Source organism: Mixophyes fleayi, chromosome 1, assembly GCF_038048845.1.
Source record: "Mixophyes fleayi isolate aMixFle1 chromosome 1, aMixFle1.hap1, whole genome shotgun sequence".
In the NCBI taxonomy this organism is placed as follows: domain Eukaryota; kingdom Metazoa; phylum Chordata; class Amphibia; order Anura; family Limnodynastidae; genus Mixophyes; species Mixophyes fleayi.
In genome coordinates, this window is record NC_134402.1 from 442,285,332 (window position 1) to 442,310,823 (window position 25,492).

The 25,492-nt window shown below is 39.8% G+C and overlaps 1 protein-coding gene across 2 annotated transcripts in view; it reads right to left on the bottom strand.

The window, feature by feature from the left end:
* Window positions 1–25,492, bottom strand: part of DCC (DCC netrin 1 receptor) — a 605,048-nt gene that overhangs the window by 153,231 nt on the left and 426,325 nt on the right. For both annotated transcript variants that reach the window (XM_075185502.1, XM_075185492.1), the window contains exon 9: window positions 11,470–11,624. In XM_075185502.1, the coding sequence (XP_075041603.1) occupies window positions 11,470–11,624 (155 nt within the window). The remainder of the gene's footprint in view (window positions 1–11,469; window positions 11,625–25,492) is intronic.

Below are 25,492 nucleotides of genomic sequence, written 5' to 3' on the forward strand. Positions count from 1 at the left end.
GCCACGGACGCTTCTTTGACAGTGCCGCGGCTGTTCAGTGCAGTGTCGCTGAAATGGAGCTGCTGCGCATGCGCAGCAGCTCTCTCTATATGGTTTTTTTTGGAGGGGGAACCCCCCCTTAAAAATTCTACGTTTAAGTGGTTGCTGACAAAATTAACACTAATGTGTGTATGTGTGTTAGGGAATTTCGGCTGTAAGCTCCAATGAGACAGGGACTGATGTGAATGACAAGTATTCTTTGTACAGCCCTCATGAATTGGTGGCGCTATATAAATTAATGATGATGCTGATATACTTTTATTCCCCTACTTATGCCTGATTTTTTTTGGCAAAAAAGTTTATTGAAACCAGTCAGATTTTTTTGCCTTTATTATAATGTGCCTCTTGCAGCTCGACCCTGGTATCAGCCAACAATACACGGATGACCCAGAAACCATCCCGCTCGATGCTAATAAATCAAACAAACCTTTTGCAATTTGGTATTTTCGTGGCTGAGCTGATAACCTTTTAAGCGCGCTCTTTACAAGTTTGTCCTATTGATTTCAGTGGCAATCGCTTTCTGTTTTAAATGCGAGCACAATTTACACAACCTCTGACTAAAAGCAATTGTTTTACAGTCAATTTCACATGGTCTAATACAGGCTTATGCGGCAGTAGAGAGATATGAGGCTTATTGTGCATAGAATGTCAGGATTTGTTTTGAGCTACGCACTATACACTAGTTTCTATGTCCTTCCTATCGTCAGCATCAATTAAATAAACTGTACCCTGTCCCCTGCATATCACCATGTCCCAGGAATGCATCTAGCTCTGCTAGGTCAACAGCTTGGCTGATTTCACATGGAAAAAGCACTGGACTGTGTAGATGAATTTAAAATCTGGTGACCATGAACTTCTGGATGATGGATTCTGGTTTGATTTAATGAATTGAATGACCCCTGGGTTCGTATTGTTCTATGAAAGCGGAGACCTGATGGATAAACAGATATAGACACAATCTGTGTTGTTATTAGGGTAGAATATAGCGAGAAAGAAACAGCATTTACCCGATTCTGATGCGGAAACTGACTGTAGTTTGTAATAAAAAAATAGAGGTAACTGGTTAGGCTATAGACAGAAAAACTTTTAAGATTGGGGTGAGGTGGGTTACAATGAGCTAAAAAGCCACTATAAATAAAATATTATTATTATTAATTTTTATTTAAAAGGCGCCACAAGGTGTCCGTAGCGCAGTACAGGGACAACCAAATTACAATACAATGGGAGACAGCACAGTACAGTAAACAGTAAGCACAGTAACTCAATAAGCTCAATGCACAGCTAGAGAGGGCGGGGAAGGGGGAGGGAGGATCCGCAAACAACGGGGCCCAAGAAGGAGGGCGCGTAAGACAGGGAGACCCCCAGGGGGGAGGAGGGAGCGAGACTGGACGTGGGGTGGAGGACCCTCGAGGAGGGGGGCTAAGTAGCTGGAGAGCAGAATTAGAAGTGTTGGAAACAGGAGGAGAGATGGCCCTGTTCAGAGGAGCATACAATCTAAGGGGAGGGGTGGACAGACAGAGAGACGTAGGGGAGAGAGGGAGAGTAGGGGAACGGAGGCAGAAGATAAGATAGGAAGTTAAGTGGGAGACAGAAAGGCTTTAAGAAAAAGGTGAGTTTTTAGGGCCCGTTTGAAACTGGACAGATTAGGGGAAGTTCTGATGGAGGGAGGGAGCTTGTTCCAGTGGAGGGGGGCAGCGCGGGCGAAGTCTTGGATACGCGCATGGGAGGAGGTTATAAGGGGGGAAGAGAGGCGACGGTTAGAGGCAGAACGGAGAGGGCGGGATGGAGCATGAATAGAGAGGAGGGTGGAGATGTGAAGTGGAGTTGGCGAGGGCCTTTTAGGTGAGTGTGAGGAGCTTAAAGAGGATTTTGAAGGGGAATTGGAGCCAGTGAAGGGCTAGGTAGAGGGGGAGACAGAAGAGGAGCGGCGAGAAAGGAAATTAAGCCTAGCGGCAGCGTTACAAACAGATCGAAGGGGAGCGAGATGAGAGTGGGGGAGGCCAGTAAGGAGGAGGTTGCAGTAGTCCAGGCTGGAGATGATCAGAGAGTGGATAAGGCATTTGGTGGCATCTTGGGAGAGGAAGGGCCGGATGCGAGCGATGTTACGCAGCTGGAGGCGGCAGGATTTAGCAAGAGAGAGGATGTGGGGGCCAAAGGAGAGAGAGGAGTCGAGGATGACACCAAGGCAATGAAGTTGGAGGACAGGGGAGATAGAGGTGTTGTCGACAGTGATGGAGAGGGCAGAAGGGCATGAGGTATGAGAGGGAGGAAAAACTATGAGCTCAGTTTTGGCAAGGTTAAGTTTGAGGAATTGAGAGGACATCCAGGAGGAGATGGCAGAGAGGCAGGCGGACACCCTAGAGAGGAGAGAGGGAGAGCGATCAGGAGAGGAGAGGTATAGTTGAGTGTCGTCAGCGTAAAGGTGGTAGCTGAAGCCGAAGGAGCTGATGAGTTCACCCAGGGAGGAGGTGTGTAGAGAGAAGAGTAAGGGTCATAAAATACATGAAAAGCTCTCTTAAAGTAGACGATATTCACATCCAACTTTGCTCCACAAAACCAAACAAATAGGAATTCTATCCTCTCGTATGGCATTGTGGGCAGAGGGATGCAAATCAGCCCCTGCACATCCCTTTAGGCCATCTATACGTCTCTTTGGGCCATCTATTCATCCAAAGCGACAGGTTAATAAGTACATATACGATCGTATGATCAGAGCCCTGTAAGCAACTTGAATGGTTGTTTCCCTCTATGGAACAATGACTACTGTGGTGAAGGACTTGTTGTGAATCTATACTTGAAAGTTGTTTGCAAGTTGGAAATTGGCCACAGTAAATGGGACATAAATGCTCTAAGAGTCAGTAACATTTTTGTACGTCTATCATCATCATCATCATCAACTAGTTATATAGCGCCACTGATTCCGCAGCGCTGTACAGAGAACTCACTCACATCAGTTCCTGCCCCATTGGAGCTTACAGTCTAAATTCCCTAACACACACACAGATTAGGGTTAATTTTGTCAGCAGCCAAATAACCTACTAGTATGTTTTTGGAACGTTAGAGGAAACAGAAGCACCTGAAGAAAACCCGCAAAAACTCCACACAGATAAGGCCATGGTCGGGAATCAAACTCATGACCCCAGTGCTGTGAGGTAGGAGGTTTAACCACTGAGCCATCATGTATCATGTATAATTTATATTAAGCACCATGAACTTTTTATATTCTTTGTAGAAATATTGCTCTGAGAAAACATTTTATACAGTCGACTTTAAATTTGTTAATACAGCCTCCCAGTGCTGGGTCCGGAGTTTGATTCCCAAGCAGAGCCCTATCTGTGTGGATTTTGTATGTTCTCTTCATTTTTATATGGGTTTCCTCCGGGTGCTCCGGTTTTCTCCCACATTCTCCAAAAACATACTGGTTGATTAATCATCTGCTGTCTAAAATTCACCCTATTGCGTGTGCGTGTTATGAAATGTAGACTGTAGGATCCAATAAGTCTGGGACTGATGTGAATGGAAAATATTCTCTGTTCATGGATGTGGTATATGGTGGTGCTATATGAATAATCCATAATTGTGTGAAAAACACAGTGACTGACAGAACCAATCTTTCTTTTTATACTGCTAGAATGTTGCCAAAGCTCTCTCTTCACTCTAATTTCCATAGAATGCCACTGCCACCTAAGTGGCATTCTAAATCAGTTTTATGTCGACAAGTGCATTCCAAATAAAACTGGCAGGTACATTATAAATGTAAAATTCTTAATATTTCATGTGTGCAGATAGCAAAGAACTCCATCGATTTCATGAAATAGTATCATAAATTGTTTCTTTATATTTTTAGACTGTATGAACCAGTATTCCAATGTTTACGTCTAGTGCCAAGAAAACATCTGCAGTATGAACAGACTCGGACACACATCTCATTTTACGCCGTTATATTTTGCCATCAAGCTATTGCTACGAAATCTTTAGTCTCTGACAAGAGATTATTTATAATGCCACTGATAAAGCGCAATTTACTGTATCCTATCTGTCTACTGCATCAGGACAATACTTCTGCAATGATTGAGTCACAGTTTGCATTAAGTTTCTTTCATTTTCAGAATTTAAAAGATAAGGAGTTCATTAACTTCTTGGCAGAATCCATCTACTCTGGAGATAAATAGGGTAAGACAAATAGATTTCCACATTAAATTATTGAGCAGAAGTTTGAGAATGACTTCAATTAAGAATGATTCTCACATGTTATAAAGCTCTAGAAAATTAGATCTTTGCCTTCATGTTAATTGATAAATCCCATTTGATTATGTCACCCTAAATGAACACTAAATGAAAGACTGAGGTTTACAGCTGACTGGGGATTGTTTAATTATGTGTTTTTTATAATAAGCAACAATCTACAAACTTTTATTTCACAATAAGAATCTATTGTGTGTACCCTTTTAGCGGAAAAGACAAATGGCGCCTTTTCATTTTTACCAATGACATTGATAAATAAAATGTAGAAATTCAATTTAATATTTCCCCACTTATTTGTGTTCAGAATAAGGAGATGATTAACGGTATAAATGTTGCTTAATCTGTATCCGCTTCCAACTCCCTATCAGTTTAGAAAACAAAACTTAAAAATCCTTTTAAAAAAGATTCTCCGAGGCTGATTGGGCTGCTCAGAGCCGTAACTTAGAATTTTAGCGCCTGGGGCGAGAAAGACAAATGCCGCCCCCCTAGCCCTCAATTTTAACTAAATGAATCTAAAATATTCCTAAATTGCGCCCCCCTTCAGCGTTGCGCCTTGGGCGGTCGCCCCTGTCGCACAGCCCTAGTTATGGCCCTGGGGCTGCTGGATGGGCCATTCATTCGCTAAGCTGGAGTAATATTCACGTGTTTAGTAAATCAACCCTTATTGAAGTAGACAACCGGGAGTGTTTTTGGTATGAGGTGAGATTAATATATAGATATGGTTTGTACTAAAATATATTTTAACTTTTTAAAACACATTGACCTAATGGTGGTTCCTCCGTCATCAAAGCCTAATTTCCTCAAGGTCCCCAGCCCAGAAGGAGAGAGACTCATAGTATACAAACAAAGGGTGGGAGATTGTAAGTTTAAAGGGACATTTCCTAAAGTACAAATGGCCTTTAAAGGAAGGTGAGGCATTAAATCGTGCAATACTGTCCAAATGACTCATGCAATACAAAAGGAAGTCGTCAATACATCGCCAATACAAACTCTTCATGTCTGAATATATATATATATATATATATATTTTTATATATATATAAAAATAAATTTTCCTCGCGAGTATATACACATGCTATTTACATGTGCTATATCTTATTAATAATAAAAAAGTTACCTCCCTTTAGATATTCTATTATCATTAGACAAACTGATCGATTAAGATGCATATTCATAATATCTACTGCCCGACATGCTGGATCTTCAAGGTACAGCCCAAACCTGCATATGCTATGACAGCATTACACTGTATAGACATTTACTTGTTGTTGGAACACACACACACACACACACACACAATTACTTTGTCAGCACATAGTGACCCACAACTAGATCTCCTTTAAAGGATAAAGGATAAAGGATAAACCTAGATTTGAGGATTTTTTTTTAAAGGGTAACTGTAAAATCTACTCACTGGGAGTCTTCTGTGTGCGCCTGACCCCCTCTACCACGTCATCCGTCGACATCAGTAGAGCAATGTCGTGATTGTAACACAGCAATAGGAGGCTGAACATACAGAGAGGACTCAATGGGGGAATTCAATTCCCCCCGACACAACACAGCGTTAAGCATATTACCGCTAATACGGTAATTTTAACACTGATTTCTGCTCGTGTCGCTAAAATTGCCGTGCTAACGGTAATTATGCTCACTATTACCGTAATAACGGTAACAGTGCGCAGGCTGCGTTACTTTTGACAGAAGCGCAGCCAATCGAATATGACCCAATATGATCAGCCCGCCGGCGAAAATATAGAATCCACGGGAAAGACAGTCATACCACCCAAAATTTAGAATCCCGAAAATGGGCCAAAATAAGTCTCGCCCAGTTTCGCAAAACCCTCATCCACAAATGGGCAAATTTCTATAAAGCTCCACCCACTCTGTTAAGCCTCACCCTTTTGTAGCCCAAAAGTTTGGGAGGAGTGCAAAGGCTAGATACACTGCATCTGTAGCGAATGACTAGATGTAGATTATGGGTTACATTTTACAATGCACCCCCAAGAACCCACTCCCTACAAACAGTGGACTTGTACTTTAATATAGATCTATTATATTGGTTTGGAAACTCTACTTTGATGTCTAATTTTAACCTCCACTTTGATATCTAATAGGGTCATCTTTTAGTGTAGCATCAGAATTTTAATTTATGGATTGTATTCAGGTGCAGACCAGGGAACACAAATGCTGCTGGTTCTACTATCCCTGTGTAGTATGAAAATATAGCCAAGTTTTATGCCACCTCATATTATTACCATGAGATTTTATTGAGTGTGACAGAGAAAAATAAAGAGATAATAAAGTTAGACATTACTTGGCCTCTTCTCATTCTCCAGATATATAATGAAATATAACCACACACAATCTTTATCATCTGCATGCCTATAGCAACTTGTTCATAATTATCCTACATTACAATGTCATTCTAAAATGTACAGAGAACTCATTCACATCAGTCCCTGCCCCATTGGAGCTTACAGCCTAAATTACCTAACATACACAGACAGACTAGGGTCAATTTTGTTAGCAGCCAATTAACCTACCAGTATGTTTTTGGAGTGTGGGAGGAAACCGGAGCACCCGGAAGAAACCCACGCAAACACAGGGAGAACGTACAAACTCCACACTGATAAGGCCATGGTTGGGAATCGAACTCATGACCCCAGTGCTGTGAGGCAGAAGTGCTAACCACTAGACCACTGTGCTGCCCTTTGCCTATTTGGTCTATGATACTGGGGCCAAACTGTAAATTCAGGCATTCAGTTTAATATCAATCGATTGTTGCCAGTTGTAAAATTAATTTTGCAAAAGTTATATGCATCTTGTCTCTTGGCCACCAGCATCCCACTTCTAACCCCCAGTACCTGGCAATAGTCATGCCTTCCTCATAAAATGACGGCTTAAACACAGTGAAACCTGTTTGTCACTGTATGAGACATGACATTACTAATAGCACGAACAGATGCGGTACTGGGTAGTGGAGTTCTTCTTTTACTCCCGCTTTCAGTTACAATGCCTTCCATACATTTGCTGTAAGAGTAAACATACAGTGATAAGTTTATGTAGCACCGTTTTCTACCTCCTGCAGTAGTGGGAGTTGTGGATTGATACATGGGGCTGCAAGGAAGCCCCTGAGTTGTTCAACTTTTTATAGCAGTTACCTTAGGATATAAAGAACATAACGCCTGGCTCTGTTTCCAGCAACAAACACGATTTTGTGATTTGTTGTGTGTTTCCGCCTTCTGCCGTCTCTCCTCCATCCAATCATGATGCAACACTGGTAGTCGCCAATGAGTACTTTATGGCTGATAAAGTCGCTGCCTTATAATAGCCACATTCACTTTCCTGACCACCAATAACAATTGTTATTGCATTACCTTATGCATTAAGTGTCCCCACACCTCTCAGATTGTAAGGTCATCTAGACAGGGCCATCTTGACCATCATAATTATGTCTCCCAGTTGAAACCAACACGATTAGTAAATTATTGCTATTCATATTTCTGCCGTCTGGCAAAATAAGCATATTTTAGAGTTCTTTATAACCTATCTACATGTGAGCTGAGGATTTCAGCTTGAATAGTACTCTCTTACATCCCCCTCCCTTATCCGGTCATTAGAATAGAACCTTTTTGTAACAAGTTATATTGCATTTCTGGTTTGCAAAGAGTATTTGGCACAGTGGTTAGCATTGCTACCTCGCAGCACTGTAACCTTAGGTCGGAATGCGACCAGTATGCTATATGCATGGAGTTTGTATGTCCTTCCCGTGACCATGTGGGTTTCCTCCTACATCCCAAAAACATAGAGGTAGATTTGGCTTCTAACTAAATTTGGAAATTAGAGTTCAGGCTCCAATGGGGCAGGTCTGATACAAATTAGTAACGACTTAAATAATAAAAATAAAAACCACTACAGGCAAAAAAATATACCGGTATGACCCCTTTAAAAGTGTGAACGTCGGCTCTGATGAAAAAAAAAAAGCAACATAATACTATTTACAGAATGAACTGCTCAGGATCTGTTAATTCTAAACTGATTAGCATTGTATAAGCTGAACACCTGATTGTTCGTCATTTACAATGATTCCAAATGTTCTTGAACCCCTGCCATCCCCCTGCACAGCTATCTGTGCCGCTGAATAAAAACCCGTCACTGAGAGACTGCTAGAAACAGCTGGGTGTAGACAGGCCTGCAGGGGAGAAGAGGAACGGCCTCCAATCCTATTTCACCAAGCAGCCCCCTTTCACTGAGTGATTATCCCGCTGATACATTAACAATCCCTTTCTTATCCCTCGCTGGAGTTGAAAAGGCCCACAATGCACTGCTGTCTATTCATCACACTCCCTGGCATTGCTGGACTTTAAAAAAATAAATAAATAAATAAAGCTTTAGGTAATGTTATTGATCGGTGTATTGATTAGACATTTGTAACCAGAAAAAAGAACAGCTGGGGTTTAATATGCATATCAAACAACAGGGCTCGTTTACAAAGTGCAGAATGGCCGAGGAGTGGTGCTGAATCATTTTGGTGGTGTCATGAGCCCCAATTTGTACAAGGTGTAGCTCGATTTCCGTCGCAGTTCATAGATTTACAAAGCAAGACGGTGGTAAGAGCAGCAGAGGTTTGCATTGCTAAATGAGGCGTTGGGATATATATATATATATATATATATATATATATATATATATATATATATATATATATATATGTATATATTAACCAGATGAATAGGCAACATGTGCAGAAAGCATCCTCACAGTTTATTGGTCAGAGGTGTTACAGCACACCTGTGTTTTCTGCATCCTGTTTATTGTTAAATTCACATTGGTAGTTTAAGATAATGATCAAGGGCCTGATTCATTAAGGAAAGTTTAGTAAAAAATGGAGTAAGTAGTCTCCGGTCATTAGAATAGAACCTTTTTGTAACAAGTTATATTGCATTTCTGGTTTGCAAAGAGTATTTGGCACAGTGGTTAGCATTGCTACCTCGCACCCCTTTGCAATGCAAAGGGGTGCAAATTAGTTTTCTATTTTGCACCTAAGTTAAATACTGTCTGTTTTTCATGTAGCACACAACTATCAACTTTAAATTTCAGTGTACAAATAAGCTATCAAGTATTTGTGTGCTACATGAAAAAACTGACAGTATTTAACTTAGGTGCAAAATATAAAACTAATTTGCACCCCTTGCATTGCAACATGGTTTTGTCCAGGAGAAAACCTACTCATTTTTTTTTACTTAACTTTCCTTAATGAATCAGGCCCTAACACATTACTATGGGCATCCAGATTGTAAAGTAAGAAATTGATGCTAGGACTCACATTCAGAAACTCAGTGTTCTAGATTTAAATGAAGTTAAATAAAATTGTGACACCATATATGAAAGAAACAGCCATGTTTATGTTAATACCAAAAGGATTAGACAGATACAAGAACGAGTTTAAACTGTTATTTAGTTCTGTCATCTTATGTATAAACAAATATATCTAAGTAGCTCGTTCTGCTAATAATCATTGTTATTAAACAAAAAGTGACAATATATATCCCACTGAGCTGCATCATTAATCTCTTGGAGTTTGCAAACATAAGAAATAAATGTAGATTATTGTCTTTTTTTTTTTAAATACTTTTATCCAAAGAACCAACTATTCAAACATTTACTTATTAAATTAAAACGATTCACTTTTTAATTATTCTATTCTTTTGACATTTTGAAGAAGTGAAAAATGGAAAATAAGTAATAACTCCGCTCGCTGCATGTGGCCTACAAAGATTACTCACGTCTTCTGTCTCCGGTGATTGAAAGGACGACTTATTGGGCGTTGGTAAAATTAGACATTAAAAAACCACAGGGAGGGAAGAGTGAGTTTATAAAGATTAAATCTCTCGCTCTGAAAAAAACCCTCTTACAATTATGATGATTATTTAAAAGAAATGCACTTAGTCTAGAATGAACGATCTCTAATAAGGATAAGAGAGGATTTCCAGGTGAAGGATTTTATTTATTCTACTTTTCGTTGAGCAGAATTTTTACAACGTGTGATATAATTTTCCTTATGAGCGTTATCAAAAGGTGCAATTTATATAAACTGCCGAATCAAACGCGAATAGATAGAATAAATACAATAAGTGTTCAATCTATTCTAACGCGGAGATTTAAAGAGATTAGACCATTGTGAAAGCTGTTTTTTATTTTTAATACATGTGTAATGTCATCTATCATTCATTTTGATCATATGTTCATTCTAAAGTTGATCGGTATTACCTTGAGTTGACACTAAGGGGTATATTTACTAAACCATGGGTTTGCAAAAGTGGAGATGTTGCCTATAGCAACCAATCAGATTCTAGTTGTCATTTTGCAGAATGCGCTAAATAAATGATAACTAGAATCTGATTGGTTGCTATGGGCAACACCTTCACTTTTTCAAACCCGCGGTTTAGTAAATATACCCCTAAAGCTTTGTTAAAAGTGATTGTGTCTGTCTTCCTTATTGCAAACAAATAGTGCATCACAACTTACAGTTGATGACCTCATTTCTGAGACATATCAAAAAGCTAAAAAATGAAAACAGAACATTTCTGTGAAATCATTGGCCATACCCCTGGATTTAAAGCCGCCTACCTGTGTTACCTAGGAGACTGCAAGTAATGAGTCTTTAGACATTGGTACGCATACCTAACCTTCAACTTCACTATTCTGTAGCTAACACCTTGTATATTTGAAACTCCAGTTATTCAGGTAGATTATGCTTTCAGATAGAACATTAGTTATCCCAAAGTACGTTGAACCAATAAATAGGAATATGGTTTAAGCTGGTCAGGGGACACATGAGGGTTTCCTACCAGAAGAGCTCTGATTGTTGTACAAAGGAGGCATGTGATTGTGAGAAGGTTCTGCAAAATGGGTACAGCCATTTACTAAATAATTCCAGTCTCTGGGATAACCTGAGCAATGAATTTGGGTTAACTACTGTTCAAATTCTACAGTATCCCAGCGATACACAAACAGTGATACAGAATATAATCCAAATAGTGTGACAACATTTATGTCACACAAATGCTATATTCAGCTCCTTTTAGAATATTTTACTAACAAACTAATACAAAGCCTATCTGTAAAACAAGGAGCCAGTGTTCTCATGGTAATAAATAAATAAATGGATGTTCGTGTACTTACATTCAGGCTGCGTCGCGACTATGACTGGCTGTGAGCTCTCTCCAGGTCCCCATTCATTGTAAGCTACAATGCGGAAGGAGTACGTCTCCTCTGGCTTCAGATTCCCCACCGTTAGCTGCAAGGCTACAGGTTGTGATGTGTTTAATGCTCGTTCCCTAAACGAGAAGAAAGCAGCCGTCAGAATAACAAGAAGACTTTAGCAAAATTCTAAAATAACTGCAAGTAAAGTTATTGCGCAAATCGTACATAAAGTAAATTGTCAATCAAATAGGAAAACAATAACATATGTTTGTTATGTGGCTGACAATGGTCTTGTAAGGATGAACATGTATGTAAAATGGACATAGACATTTGCACAAACCAATGTACAGTACGTTATCGATCATCGATTATCTGAAATGAGATAATTTTGTAAAATGTTGTCCGGTGAGGTTTTTTTCCGCAATGTTAATATATTAAGTAGATCAATGGAGGACAACATCATATTTTTTTCAGGGACCTAGAAAGTGGCCTTTGGCATGAGTCTATTGTACATTATGGGATCAGAATATAGGCTTGTTCACAAAGCCCATACAATAGATTGGACTACCACTAGTCAACATGGTGAGAAGACGTCCCCATTTAGCAATTGACAAACCTGTTGCCTAGACTTCAAATGTACTGCACTTACACTGATATAACAGCCAATGTAAAGGGGACCAAAAGAGAAGAAATCCCTCCGGTCGATAGGACCACCTATTGTCGGCACTTTATGTATTTGGAACATGCCTGTCTTTCTACCAAATTCAATAAAACAATAATAATGCTACAATACCGCAGTTGGTTTTGTTGTTTTAACAGCAAGTTTTGTACTTTTGTAGCACAAAGTAACGTGAAGTCATTTTCCACTATGTCTCGATCTTCCCTTTGCAAAATCGCTCTGTTTGTGATATATACAGAGCTGCCACTGCAAGCAATAGTCTGTCAGCTGGAGGCATCTGGTTTCAGCTCTAATGTTTATTCAGGAGGAGAGCGTAACTTGAGCTATAAGTTGTGCATGCTGAGGAGAGGGGTGTTCCAAGGCCTTTCTGCTCCCTAAATCATATGTCAAGTGACTGTGGTTGCCGTGGTAATATGTAGCAAGTTGTAAATCATTAATAGCAGCTGGAAGAAAAATGATAACTCCATGCATCTGTTTATGCTAAAGAAACACATGGGATTGCACCTTTAAATTTATATACATACAGAATCAATACTACATATAAATAACTATAAACTATTAAGCTGTGCATACATTGAAATGGATTTTTTAGTATTTCTTAGCATTTACAGACAGCTGTGTTTACATTAGGCTTTTGCCAGCTGGATACCATCATGTATCTATTTAGTCCACAAATTTGGGATGGATCCAGTTGCCTGTTACTCAGATTAGGCAGGGAGTTCCCAAGGTATCCCGTTTGGCACCTGGTGAATGACATGCAATAGCAAATCAGTGTCTTGTTTTTAAGGCAGTTCTGTTCAACATCTGCTGCATCCCTGTCAGATATTGATCCAAGATTGCTGCTGATTTTGGTCCTACTCACAATTATTTGGGGCTCTATTGGTCTAGAGCAGAGGTGCTCAAACCCAGTCCTCAGTTCATGTTTTCGGGATTTCTTTAATCACACACAGGTGAGTTAATCTATTTTTCTTGGTCAGTAATTATCCCACCAGTTTCTACAGACAGAAATCCTGAAAACATGAGCTGTTGGTATCTCTTGAGCAGTGTCGGACTGGGACATGAAGGGCCCACCGGGGGAAATGCAGCGGTAGGGGCCCACTACAATGGGGTGTGGCCAACTGTAAGAGGGGTTGTGGTCAGTCATTAAAGGGGATGGGGTCAGGCCATGGAGGACAACGTATAGCACCTTAGTATGGTCCATAAAGAAAAAGAGGACATTTGCAGTGAGGAGCCGCGAAGGAAAAGACAGAAGAGAAGAAAGAAGTCAATAGGAAAGTAAGTGAAGGGGAGCAAATGCAGCATGGAGGGCACTGTGTGAAACAGGGGAGACAGGGAAAGGGGAGGGATGAATTGAATACAATCAATCATCATCAGCTATTTGTGTGCTGTCCATTCTTTGTGGTTAGTGTTCTCTCCCCTCATAGTGTACACAGAAAACAAATGCTATACTACAGTACTAGAGATCAACCATTCATCATATGAAAACCACAATATAAGGGTATAGACTAAAAATTAATATATCCATGAAGCACTATGGAGACCACAAAATTATTAGCATAAAAATATATGCACATTTAAAATATTACATAAATCTAATTACACTCTAGACACTGGCAAATAAAAACAGGACTCTAAAAAATGATCTACCCACAAAATGTACACTCAATAATAATCCAATGCCACTACAAAGGACAAAAGCAAAACATTAATATTAAAGCATATAGCAGATGCAATCCTATAAGGACCTAACTGTCTGAATGTGTTTTATTCTGATTAAGATATGCTTCTATAGGGAATAGAGTCCCACAATTGATTGAAAACAAATAAACATGGAACATGATATAAACAGTGAATTTGGTTACTAGTTTATTAGGAATCCATTCATTGGTCAGCTGCAATAGGATCCTTTTATAGAGGCACTGAAGACATATATTGCAATGAAGCCATTCTAATTTATCTCCCTCCCTCCGAGGTCACACAGTGAAGAGCTCTAGAGAAGTTTGCACGATTTATTACTTACTGATTACACGGACTCACACTGCAGTTAGGATGGCAACTTTATGACTACAGGACGCCTGCAACTACAGCAGAAGGAGTAATCTGAGATCTGTGTCACTGTGAAGCATTTCTGCCTCTCTCTGTCTCAGGAGCAGGAAGTGTTCTCACGTGCTGGCTGTAGGCAGGGATTAGTTTGACAGTCTCCGTTTCATATGTAGACTGACCGCAACTCGGTAATTCTCTGCTCTGCCTCACCAACAAAGAGGGCGGGGTTATCAGGCAACAGGGCCTCCCGGGGGATACCCCGGCTCCCCGGCAGGCCAGTCCGACACTGCTCTTGAGGACTGGGTTTCAACCACCCCTGGTCTAGAGTGACCAAAATATCTGTTCCTATAAGTTGTGTGTACAAGTTGTTTAACTCAGTAATCTATAAGAATAATCTATGTATAAGTTTGATTAGCATGAAACAACCCATTCTGCTAAGCATTAGAGATGCCCCCGTGAACTGGCTTTGGTTTTGGATCTGGATCATCTTCGTGTTTTGGTTTTGGTTCTGGTAAAATAACCTCGTGTGTTTTGGATTTTTTTTTGGAAAAAAAACTAAAATAACTAAAAAAAACTAAAATATGCTAAAATCACATAATTTTGCAGTCAATTTAGACCACCTCACAGGACACAATATTATTAGACTGCAGCGACCTGGCTGGATGGTAAGCGACAGAGCAATGACACAAACACACTGAACTTCCTAGCATATCTAGGACACATTAACACAGCAGTGGCAGAAAAGATAAATGGGGGTCTGCCCTCCCTCCCACCCCCCATGATGTTTTAAAAGGAATTCAAAACTCGCGTGATCCGAGATCCGACGACACCACGATGACGTTTTGCCTCGTTTTCAATTTGGAGGACGCGCGACAGTATCGAGTCGGCTCGGTACTCGGATCCCCTAAGTTCGGGTGTGTTCGGTTCTCGAAGAACCGAGCCTGAGCATCTCTACTAAGCATGCATGCCTTCTTCACTATTTGTTAATTTCAATTACATAATTTAAATATATATATATATATATATATATATATACAAACAAGTTAACCCGTGCATGATACTCATGCATTCTAGTCAAATCAAGCTACTTAAGGTCTTAAAAAGGTTCTTGTCATGCATTTGGGCCTAGCCCAGGCCTCCTCAGGGGAAGAGCGTTACTTCCCGATGCAAGCGCCCTTTTTAATGTGTTCATGAGGTAAAATTACCTCAGAAAAATGAGTTTGAGCCCTCAACTCGTAAATTTAGCCTTTACTACCCCTCCCACAGGGGGAAGAGGGGATGATGGAAGTTAACTGACTTCACTATTCTAAAAAATTTTTTCAAATAATGTCAGTATACCAAATTTCAGGTCAATTGGATGAGCCCTTTCTGAGAAAATAGTTTTTTCCACACACACACACACACACACACACACACACACACACACACTAACACATGCCGCTAGGCTTTTACTTTTATATATTCGATAATGCTAAGAATTTAGTAGGTCAGTGTATAACTCCACCCAGCAGGTGGCGCTGCAGCTTGTTTTTTTTTTCCACACACAGACTAACACACGCCGCTAGGCTAATATATATTAGATAGATATATATATATATATATATATATATATATATATATAAATATATATATATATACACAAGTTAACCCGTGCATGATACTCATGCATTCTAGTGAAATCAAGCTACTTAAGGTGTTAAAACGGTTCTTGTCATGCATTTGGGCCCTAGCCCAGGCCTCCTCAGGGGAAGAGCATTACTTCCCGATGCAAGCGCCCTTTTTTAACGTGGTTTTGTCCACATGTCATCACCTCATCATTCTTCTCCATCACCTCATCCTTCATTTTCATCGCCACATCTATCCAGATGTCTATCCAGACACAGGGATTTCTCTCAGCGGTCCTGAGTATCACACTCCTCTCACTCTGTCACCCCTGGCAACCACCAACCACTCCCCACTGTCACCCCCGGCAACCACCAACCATTCCCAACTTTCACTTCTCCTTCATGAAATATATATATATTGTTTTTAAATCTTTATAAACACTTTTAACAATTAACAAATTAAATTAACAAATTAAAAACATCTTAGTATACCAAATTTCAGCCCTTTCTGAATTTTTTTTTCCACACACACTAAGAATTTAGTAGGTCAGTGTATAACTCTGCCCAGCAGGTGGCGTTGCAGCTGGGTTTTATTTTTTCCACACACACACAGACAGACAGACTAACACACGCCACTAGACATTTATATATTAGATATAGATATATATATATATATATATATATATATATATATATATATATATCTAATATATAAATGTCTAGTGGCGTGTTAGTCTGTCTGTGTGTGTGTGTGGAAAAAATAAAAAAGAGCTGCAGCGCCACCTGCTGGGCAGAGTTATACACTGACCTACTAAATTCTTAGTGTGTGTGGGAAAAAAACCTCAAAAATGGCTGAAATTTGGTATACTGACATTATTGATGAGTTGATGGGTCAAACTCATTTTCGTGAGGTAATTTTACCTCATGAACATACATGTGTACAGTGGCGGATCCAGGGGGGTGCGATCGGGGCAATCGCCCCCCACTAGCAGGGGTTTGCTGCTGACGGCTGCACAGTATGTGCAGGTCCGTTTGGCAGTGACAGTGTGCTGCTGTGTTTTAAACACAATCAGAGCAGCCGGGCAGCACACTGTCCCTGCCTGTCACTGCCGAGCGGACCTGCACATACTGTGCAGCCCCCGGCAGCCTCAGAAGTCGGAAAGGTGGACTGTGGAAAAAACTATTTTCTCAGAAAGGGCTCATCCGAATGACCTGAAATTTGGTATACTAACATTATTTGATAAAAAAATGCATGAATATCATGCACGGGTTAACTTGTATATATATATATATATTTATATTTCGCTAATTATTGCTTTTAGTGCAGATTTTTCTTACAATCCTCTTTTTAATCACCTGTGCTCTTCACATATCCAAGATCAGGGCTCAGCTTGCTAACATCTACTTAAGTGTTCTAATCTGTTTTAAACAAAAACAGAGCAAGGATAAGAATGTATTGAGAATAATGAAAGTATTTGTGATGCATCTAAGTATTTTTAGAACCTTCAGAAGCTCAACAGAGGAGGAAAATGAAAAACAAACAAAGTATAATGAATGAGGGCTGGGCATCTGTTATGAGATATTAAGCCTGATAATTTGAGAATAATGTTTACCTTACCTAGACACTTGTTCATAGCATATATTCCATCCAGCACAACAAGTGACAGTAAGAGATATAAGCCATTTGTGTCACCTCGCATTTAAAAGCTACTTTGCCTGCATGAGTGAAACATCCTGCTATATCATTTACTAGATTTGATCTCCATTAGAGAGACCGACATGACATGATCCCGTTAACAAAAAAAGGATATTCTTTGCAAGGTCAACAGGATTTTACAACACTTTGAATGCAGCTGAGCTGGTGCTAGAATTCTACCATAGCTTATAAATAATTCAAGAGGTGCAAAATATTATCCTGAAAATCTCCAGCTTTTTTTTTTTTACAATATTATTTTTTGCATGCAAAATACTGCGTTTTTGTTTTTGTTTTTTTTCCCCTAGTGTGCAATAAAGTTTCCAGAATAAAATTCTAAAAAAAAAAAGTTGGAAAGTTCAGTGAGGTATAATGTGAGATTACAAGTTAGCACGCGGGAAACCAATGTTCATATAGAAAAAGTGAAAGAAAATTAGCACCCAAAAATGGTAGTAATATAACAAAATAATAAATGCCCATAGGCAAACAACCCTGGGTGAAGTCCTACATCGTCCAGTAAATGGACAGTTCCGATAGAATATTCTGCAGCTTTGCTGTTCCTGTCACAGAGTACAATATTGTAGCTGCTACCCAGATAAACTCATTACTTTGGCAATTTTTCTTTGCTAATGATATATATATATGCAGTATATAGGGGAAGAGTTGTCTCTCAGCCTCTACTGCCTCTAGACACAAGCCTATTGTGCCTAATGATAAATTTTCCTCATGGTTATGATGCTCTTAATTTCTAGCATGTTGCTTCAATATTTGTATAGCACATTACTGGTTAAACAAGGATAGTGGGCCCAACTGTGATATCTGCGGTTTATCAACGAGTCAGATGTATGTTTTATATAGATGTATGTTTGACACAACAGCATCAGTGTGACAGGAGCCTCATATTACTTCTCTGTGCTGTTGGAGGACCCTGCTCCTTCCACTATATAACTCATAGACTGGGGCTTCCTGCTGCCTCCATTCCCCTCCTCACATCATATCACTGCCCCTGTCACATGCGACCTTGTCCTCACTAACACATCACTCATCTCCTGATATACTCTGTGCTGTTGGAGGACCCTGTTCCTTCCACTATAAAACTCTCAGACTAGGGCTTCCTGCTGTCTCCATTCTCCCCCTCACATCATGTCACTGCCCTTGTCACATACAGCCCTGTCCTCACTAACACATCACTCATCTCCTGATATACTCTGTGCTGCTGGGGGACCCTGCTACTTCCACCATATAACTATCAGTCTGTGGCTTCCTGCTGCCTCCATTCCCCTTCTCACATCCTGTCACTGCCCCTGTCACATGCAGCCCTGTCCTCCCTAACACAATCTCCAGAGTGGACAGGTCACTCTCTCCAACCAGATCACACATTTACCTTCTTAAAAATGTTGTGCTGCTGTGACCATTCTGATTGGCTACAGGATGTTCTATCCCCGCCCAATTCAGATGACTATAAGATGAAGATTGAATACAATAAGGTGCTCATATCCCATTCAAATCCACTATAACAGCAGACTCACCAACGTTCTATTGGACGGGCTTCATAAAATACACACTAATAAAATCAAAACTAGATTATATAGTTCTCTGTGTATAACAATGTTTCCTTGTAACAGAATTACTTAATTATCTGTATGTCAGACTGAACACTCTGTGGTCTTTCAGCTGTTGTGGGACACAAGGCAGCAGGACATTCCAGCTCTGGCTGCCAGGCATGCTGGCACTTTTAGTTCCTCAGCAGCTTGATGTGCTTATATCCATAATTTTTGTCAGGAAATGCTGATACTTGTGGTTCCACAGCAGCAGAGAGCCACAGGTCTATCCTCTCTCTTCTATCCCTCTCTCCATCTGCCTCTTTCTCCTTCTGTGACTGACATTTCTGGGTCCCGGGTGGATTAATAATAGGTGTTGCAGATCACAGCTAAGTCCTTCACGTCAACTCGCCATCTATCAGCAGGAGATTCGCCAACCACAGTCCCAGCCTATGCTATTATTTTCTCACTAACTCCAAGGCTGTAATCTACTCGAAATGAAATAAGAGGGGGCCTAGCTGAACACCGCTGCTTCTATATAGACAGGTTTAAGGGCCTGGACGACTTCAAATGCAAAGTCTTCATTATACGGTTTGCAAAAATCACTAGATCATCGTACATAAGTGTACAATGTAATTACACCGTCCCTGTGCAGCTACAAATGATGTTAAGATATGTCAAATGGCTAATTAGTTATTTCAAGGTGGCAAAGCCATGCTAATGTTTCTCCCTGTGAACTGACGGGAACAGGAGTATAAACGATTTTACACCAGAAAATGTTTTTTGCCTTAATGCACTCTGTTATCAATTCTGTAAAATAACAGCCAGGATCTTAAATACAGAGCATTTACTATGTGTAAAAATCCAACTTGTCAATGAGGAACCCTTAAAGAGCCATTAAACTTAAAACATAGAGAAACTATTGATAATATTCACAGAGATATATAGGTAAAAGTTGCCATATCTTGACATAACTGTATCCACATTTGCTGCGTGGGTGAATGCAAACAATGGTATTATCGTTATTAATCTTTATTTGTATAGTGACATCATAGGCAGCGCTGTAGAGAGAATATTTAATCGCTCACCTCTAGAGCTTACAGTCTAAATTCTATCGCACAAACTATGGTTAATTTTGTCAGGAGCCAATTAACTTCAGTATGGTTTTTTTTGGGATGTCAATGAAGGGTGGAGAGACCATAGGAAGCCAACACAAACACAGGAGAATGTATAGAGAATAATATCTGTGACCCCAGCTCTGTGAGGCAACAATGCTAACCACAGTGCCACCGTGGCACCCGCGCTATAGGCTATCAGCTATTTTGACTAATGTGAATGGTTAAACATTCTCTGTCAAGCGCTTCTTGTTATGTTGGTGCAAAAGGTTAATAAGAATAATCATTTCAGGCTGGGGAATGTCTTCTGTATGTATGAAAATATCTTCACTTTATGTTTGGTATCCAGTTCTAATAAACTCCTGAAACTTTATACATATATATTTGTGAAAACTATTACCATCTATTTTATATAAACCAAGATGTTTTGCAGGAACATCTACTGTAAAGTAGAAAAATTACTCATTTTTATTTGACAATTTCATCTGCCCAATTTAATTCACTCCTGTCCCAGCTCCCTTCTGTGTGCAGGGATTAACAGAGAAGCCCTGCTGGAGTAACTATATTTTAAATGTCCAGCCTCTTGTGGTTTCCAACTCTAGGGAGCACAAGTGCTGCAGGACATTTCACAGGCAGAGATTTAGCATTAGGTACATTATATCTGTGCTTAGATATAACAGAGACTGAAAAGCACCTGTGCTCTGCATGGTGAACAATTCTTGCTTCCAAGCAAAGGTATCTGGCACCTACGGATAATGTACTAACCATGCCCACTCGGTAGTTACACTACGGTCCTGCAGTAAGGTTACAGCAGAGCACCATGATGTTCCAGCAATTTGACAAGAGCTCAATCACACAGTCCATTTTAAGACAATGTGTCCAAAGACAAATGTACTGACGAATTGACAAAAGTCAACTGATATATAATTGAGGTGGGGAAATGTTAAGTTAATCAGTTTCAGGAGAGGTACAGCTGAGGAACATGAATTAGCTGCTGAGGGATCAAAATGTGGGAGATGGTGCCAATACATTCTTAGTGTGCAAATCAGCAGCATACTTGCCTACATTTTGAACCTCGCATCTGAAAGATCCTGAAGGGAAGGTCCAAGGGAGAAGTGAGGGGGAAGGGGAGGGTTTGCATCATCACGCAGCAGTGGCAGGGCCATGAAGACACATTTTGCATCAAATCTCATCATCAAGGTCCTGTCTACTTTAGACTAAAGTGAAACGGGATCCGGGAGGCTGGGCTACTCTGTTGTGAGGTGCCCAAAATTTATTCTCTTGGACATTCTGGAATGCTAGGCCACTGTAACCTACAACTGAGCACAGGTTCAAATAAATAGCAGCCAAATGGCAAATAAAATAGGGATCTATTTCTACGATACATTTCTATATAGTGACAAGTGTTACAGTTAGTTCTTTAAAAAAGAAAAATGTGGTGTTAAATTTGCAACTTCTCTTTTCATAAAATCTGTATCTAGACTTTTTGTGCTTTGACTGCTTTAAAATATCACATAAGAATTTGTCCAGTTGAGGAATTTATGTAATTAATTGTTCTACCCTGTCCTGAAATCAGAGTGTCAGGAACTCTCTAGCAGGACCAGACAAGCACATTTTCATCAGTTATGAACAATGCAAAAACAAAACTAACTAAACCAAAAAAGCAGTTGCTACAATATCTTTAAATCAGCGCACTGTGCACACTTGTTATATTGAATAGAAAGCATTTCAGAACATAATTCTTAACCAGAAATATCTATACTGCTCTAGACACAGGCACCGTTGAGAGGATAATTTACATTGCAAAGTTAATTTACATCGTGATTGTCAGGTATTGCGGTAAAAAAAAACTAGTTTATTGCCAGAACAATTATAGTGAACCAATTTAAAGTCATATGATATTTGAGAAGTAAAAACACCCATTCACTGTAGAGAGAAGTCCCAGCACAAAGAGTCACTAAATCTAAAACACAAGTTGACACAAAATGAAAATCTACTTTGTGACATTCAAAAAAATATATGTAAAAGTTCCAATATATAAAACGAAAGGTAGGCCAGGTACCCACTGGTGTGTACACATTGCAAGCTCAAACAAAAGTGAAACTGTATGTCCCGTGAGTTATGGAATTCTGTGGAAATGCTGTATTTTTTTAATTTAATATATGTGGTCAACCATGAGAATAAATCCACCTGCCTGATGTTGTGCAGGTCCCCCGTCGTGCCACTTAAACAGCTCTGACCCATCGAGGCGTGGACTCCACAAGACCTTTGAACAAAGGCGAAACTAGTGACCCCGGTGCAGGGAAGCATGGAGGAGGGAACCGGGGACACAGCTCACTAGGGCTCCGCTACTCCGCATCTGCTGCATCAATGGTAGTTCTGCCACTGCCTCTGAAGGTGTCCTGTGGTACCTGGCACCAAGACGTTAGCAGCAGATCCTTTAAGTCTTGTAAGTTGCGAGGTGGGACCTCCGTGGTTCAGACTTGTGTTTCCACCACACCCCACAGATGCTCGATCGGACTGAGATCTGGGGAATTTGGAGGCTAAGTTCACACCTTGATCACAGGTGCATAGCGTAAAATGCAAATTTTGCTAAAGCGCATTCCCAAGACTTATGTCTGTGTCTGTAAGCAGAGTCAGTAGCCCCTTGCGTATACGACTCCTTACGCTTATAGAGGCGGATCGAGGGAGGTAAGGGGCAACCGCAGGCAAAGTTCAGAAAGGGCGTGTTCAAGTAAATGGGATGGATGTAGACTCGATCGCAGACACAGATACACCTGTAAAGAAACATATCTGTTGCGGGTTCTCTAACCTCGGTGTAAGATGCGAACGGATAATGATGACGTTCAGCTAAGTTGCGTCCGACTCATGATGCTATGTAGAATGCGTCTTTTTTCCGGACGAAATTTAGTCCAACGTTTTAGACGGAAATTGCGTCCAACTCTACATAAGGCTGATTGTATATATATGCAAAGTTTTATATATATATGTATATATATTTTATACTGACTGCCGCTTGGAATGAACCCTAACAGTGGTGCAGTGTTTAGTACCTGTCATCCTTTCAGCAACATACATAAATAATGGCTTTTCTTTAGCATCTGTGCATATTTCCTAGATTAATTTAGTGTTAGACATAAAAGGATTGACCCGTAATTTTTCAAACTGACACCAGTTTAAGCCGTGCAAACCAAAATAATGCATGTGCCCAATAATACGCTGTAGCATTACCATATTTCTCATTGTGTGCCCAATGAATAATTAATTTTTTGGCCTGCTTAACTGCTTATGTCAAGTAAAGCCCTGTTAACTGATTATATAAATGGTTTAATGCATGGAGTATAAATATGTCACCAGGGTCTACATTTTCAAAACTGGCTATGAACTTCTCAACACTTATTTACTGGAGGGTAAAATTAATTAGGGGATTGGAGAGAGAAAACATTTCTGAACTTGGAAGAAAAGTCCTATCAATTAACTATTAATTCACCAAGAAAAGTATTTGTATATTAATCTTTTGCTTCCTTTCAAGAAGCAGGTCTAGTGATAATGACAATTTTGGGAATACCTGTTCTTAAAGAGAAAATAAAACCACCATTTAAAATGAATACATAGCAAAGACTGTGTGCTACTGATTAATGAAATAACTGGGGTGTTTAAACTATAACTAAATATGTCCACTGTGCTCTTTCAGTCCTTTGCTCCAGGATTCTATGTGAGGAGGGAGGAGATTCTCTAGCAGAGCAGACAGAGTTTGGATGACAGCTTTTCTGACTTGCTGCACAGAAATGCACTGTGTGGATTGGTTGATTCATACACGGAGCATCGATAGTTTACAGAACATTAACTCATATGACTGCAATCTCAGCTATTTGACCTGTATGAGACCTCAATAGGACACTGTCCTCAAAATGTGAGAGTAGCACAAGCTGTATGTAATGGAGTGAAAGTGGGGAGGGGGGGGGGGGCATTTTCTTCTTAACAGTGCTGCAGTACACTATCATGCTAATATTGAACCTTGCATGCTTCATAACTGAAATTTCACATTTTGGCTTTTTTGCCTTGTATGTATAGTTTGTGAGCTTCTTCATTTACATTCATGAATAATACATTATGTTTTTTTTTATTGTGCTTGTATTTTACTTCCAATGGGCCTTTAAAATGTCACCCTGTCAAGTCTGAATCATTGCTCATGAGAATTCAGGCTATCAAATCACAGGGAACTAGTGACGTCACTGAGGAATGAAGCACAATGTGCCTCATGCCTCGTTAATGTAAACAGTTTGTATTGAACTGATAGGCTGCATTTAGATGACCACTGGTCCTGCCCTCAACTGTGAGGCAATCATCTTGTGGTCTGGACCAATATTCATGAGAATGCATTACTGAGATGTCACTGAGGTACAAGGCATTATATTATAAACAAGATACATCACTAAGACCCTGCCACCATGAGACCATTAACATATAAAGGACATAACATTGGATTCTAACTGCACAAACTATGCAACTTTAATTTTGTGTTAATTATGTTTTCAAATTATAAAAATATTAATCACTTATCCTCCAGCTCCAGTGCAGTCTGTTATGCCTAATCTTGATAGGCTAATTATCGGGGATCTCTGTCATCTTCAGCCATGGTCGCTGCGATTTAGCGCCCACTGCCTGATATCGGCTTTTAAGCCCAATGTATATGGGCACCTTTACAGAATATATATTAATACTTAAAAACATTATCGCCCATTTATTTGAACACAAAGTTGAACACACTAACTTAATTGACCTTGAAAGTGTCATGAAAGACAAGTTACTAGACCATAAAAATCCCAATGCAAAACTACAGGAATTCATGTGACAGTCAACTTGGGTTGAGTCTTCATCAACTTTTTTATATTTGCTATATTCTGCAGAACTATACCCTTATATGACATTGTCTTTGTCCAAGTAGCTAATGGAAGCTCCAGGAAACAGAACAGAAAAATGTATGTAATTGGATGTGCATCTTTTCCTCGTTGTTTGATCTAATTAACACCACAAGAGCAGAATGGAAGAATATATTTGAAGAAAAATGTCTAATTAAAGTTGTTGCCGGTAAAGTTGGATTGTAATGATCTGGAGTCGGATTCTGTATCCAGGGGCTAAAGAAGAATAACAGGCCCGGGATAGGTTTACAAGTAGGCCAGGGGCCTGAATGGTGAACTGCAGCATAGTCAGAAGTACAGATGTCCTTTCATCCCAAAATAACTTACATAGAGTTCACGTTGAGTGATCTGTTAGAAAAAAACTCAAGGTATCAACGTCTTCGTCAGGCATACAATAATGATAGA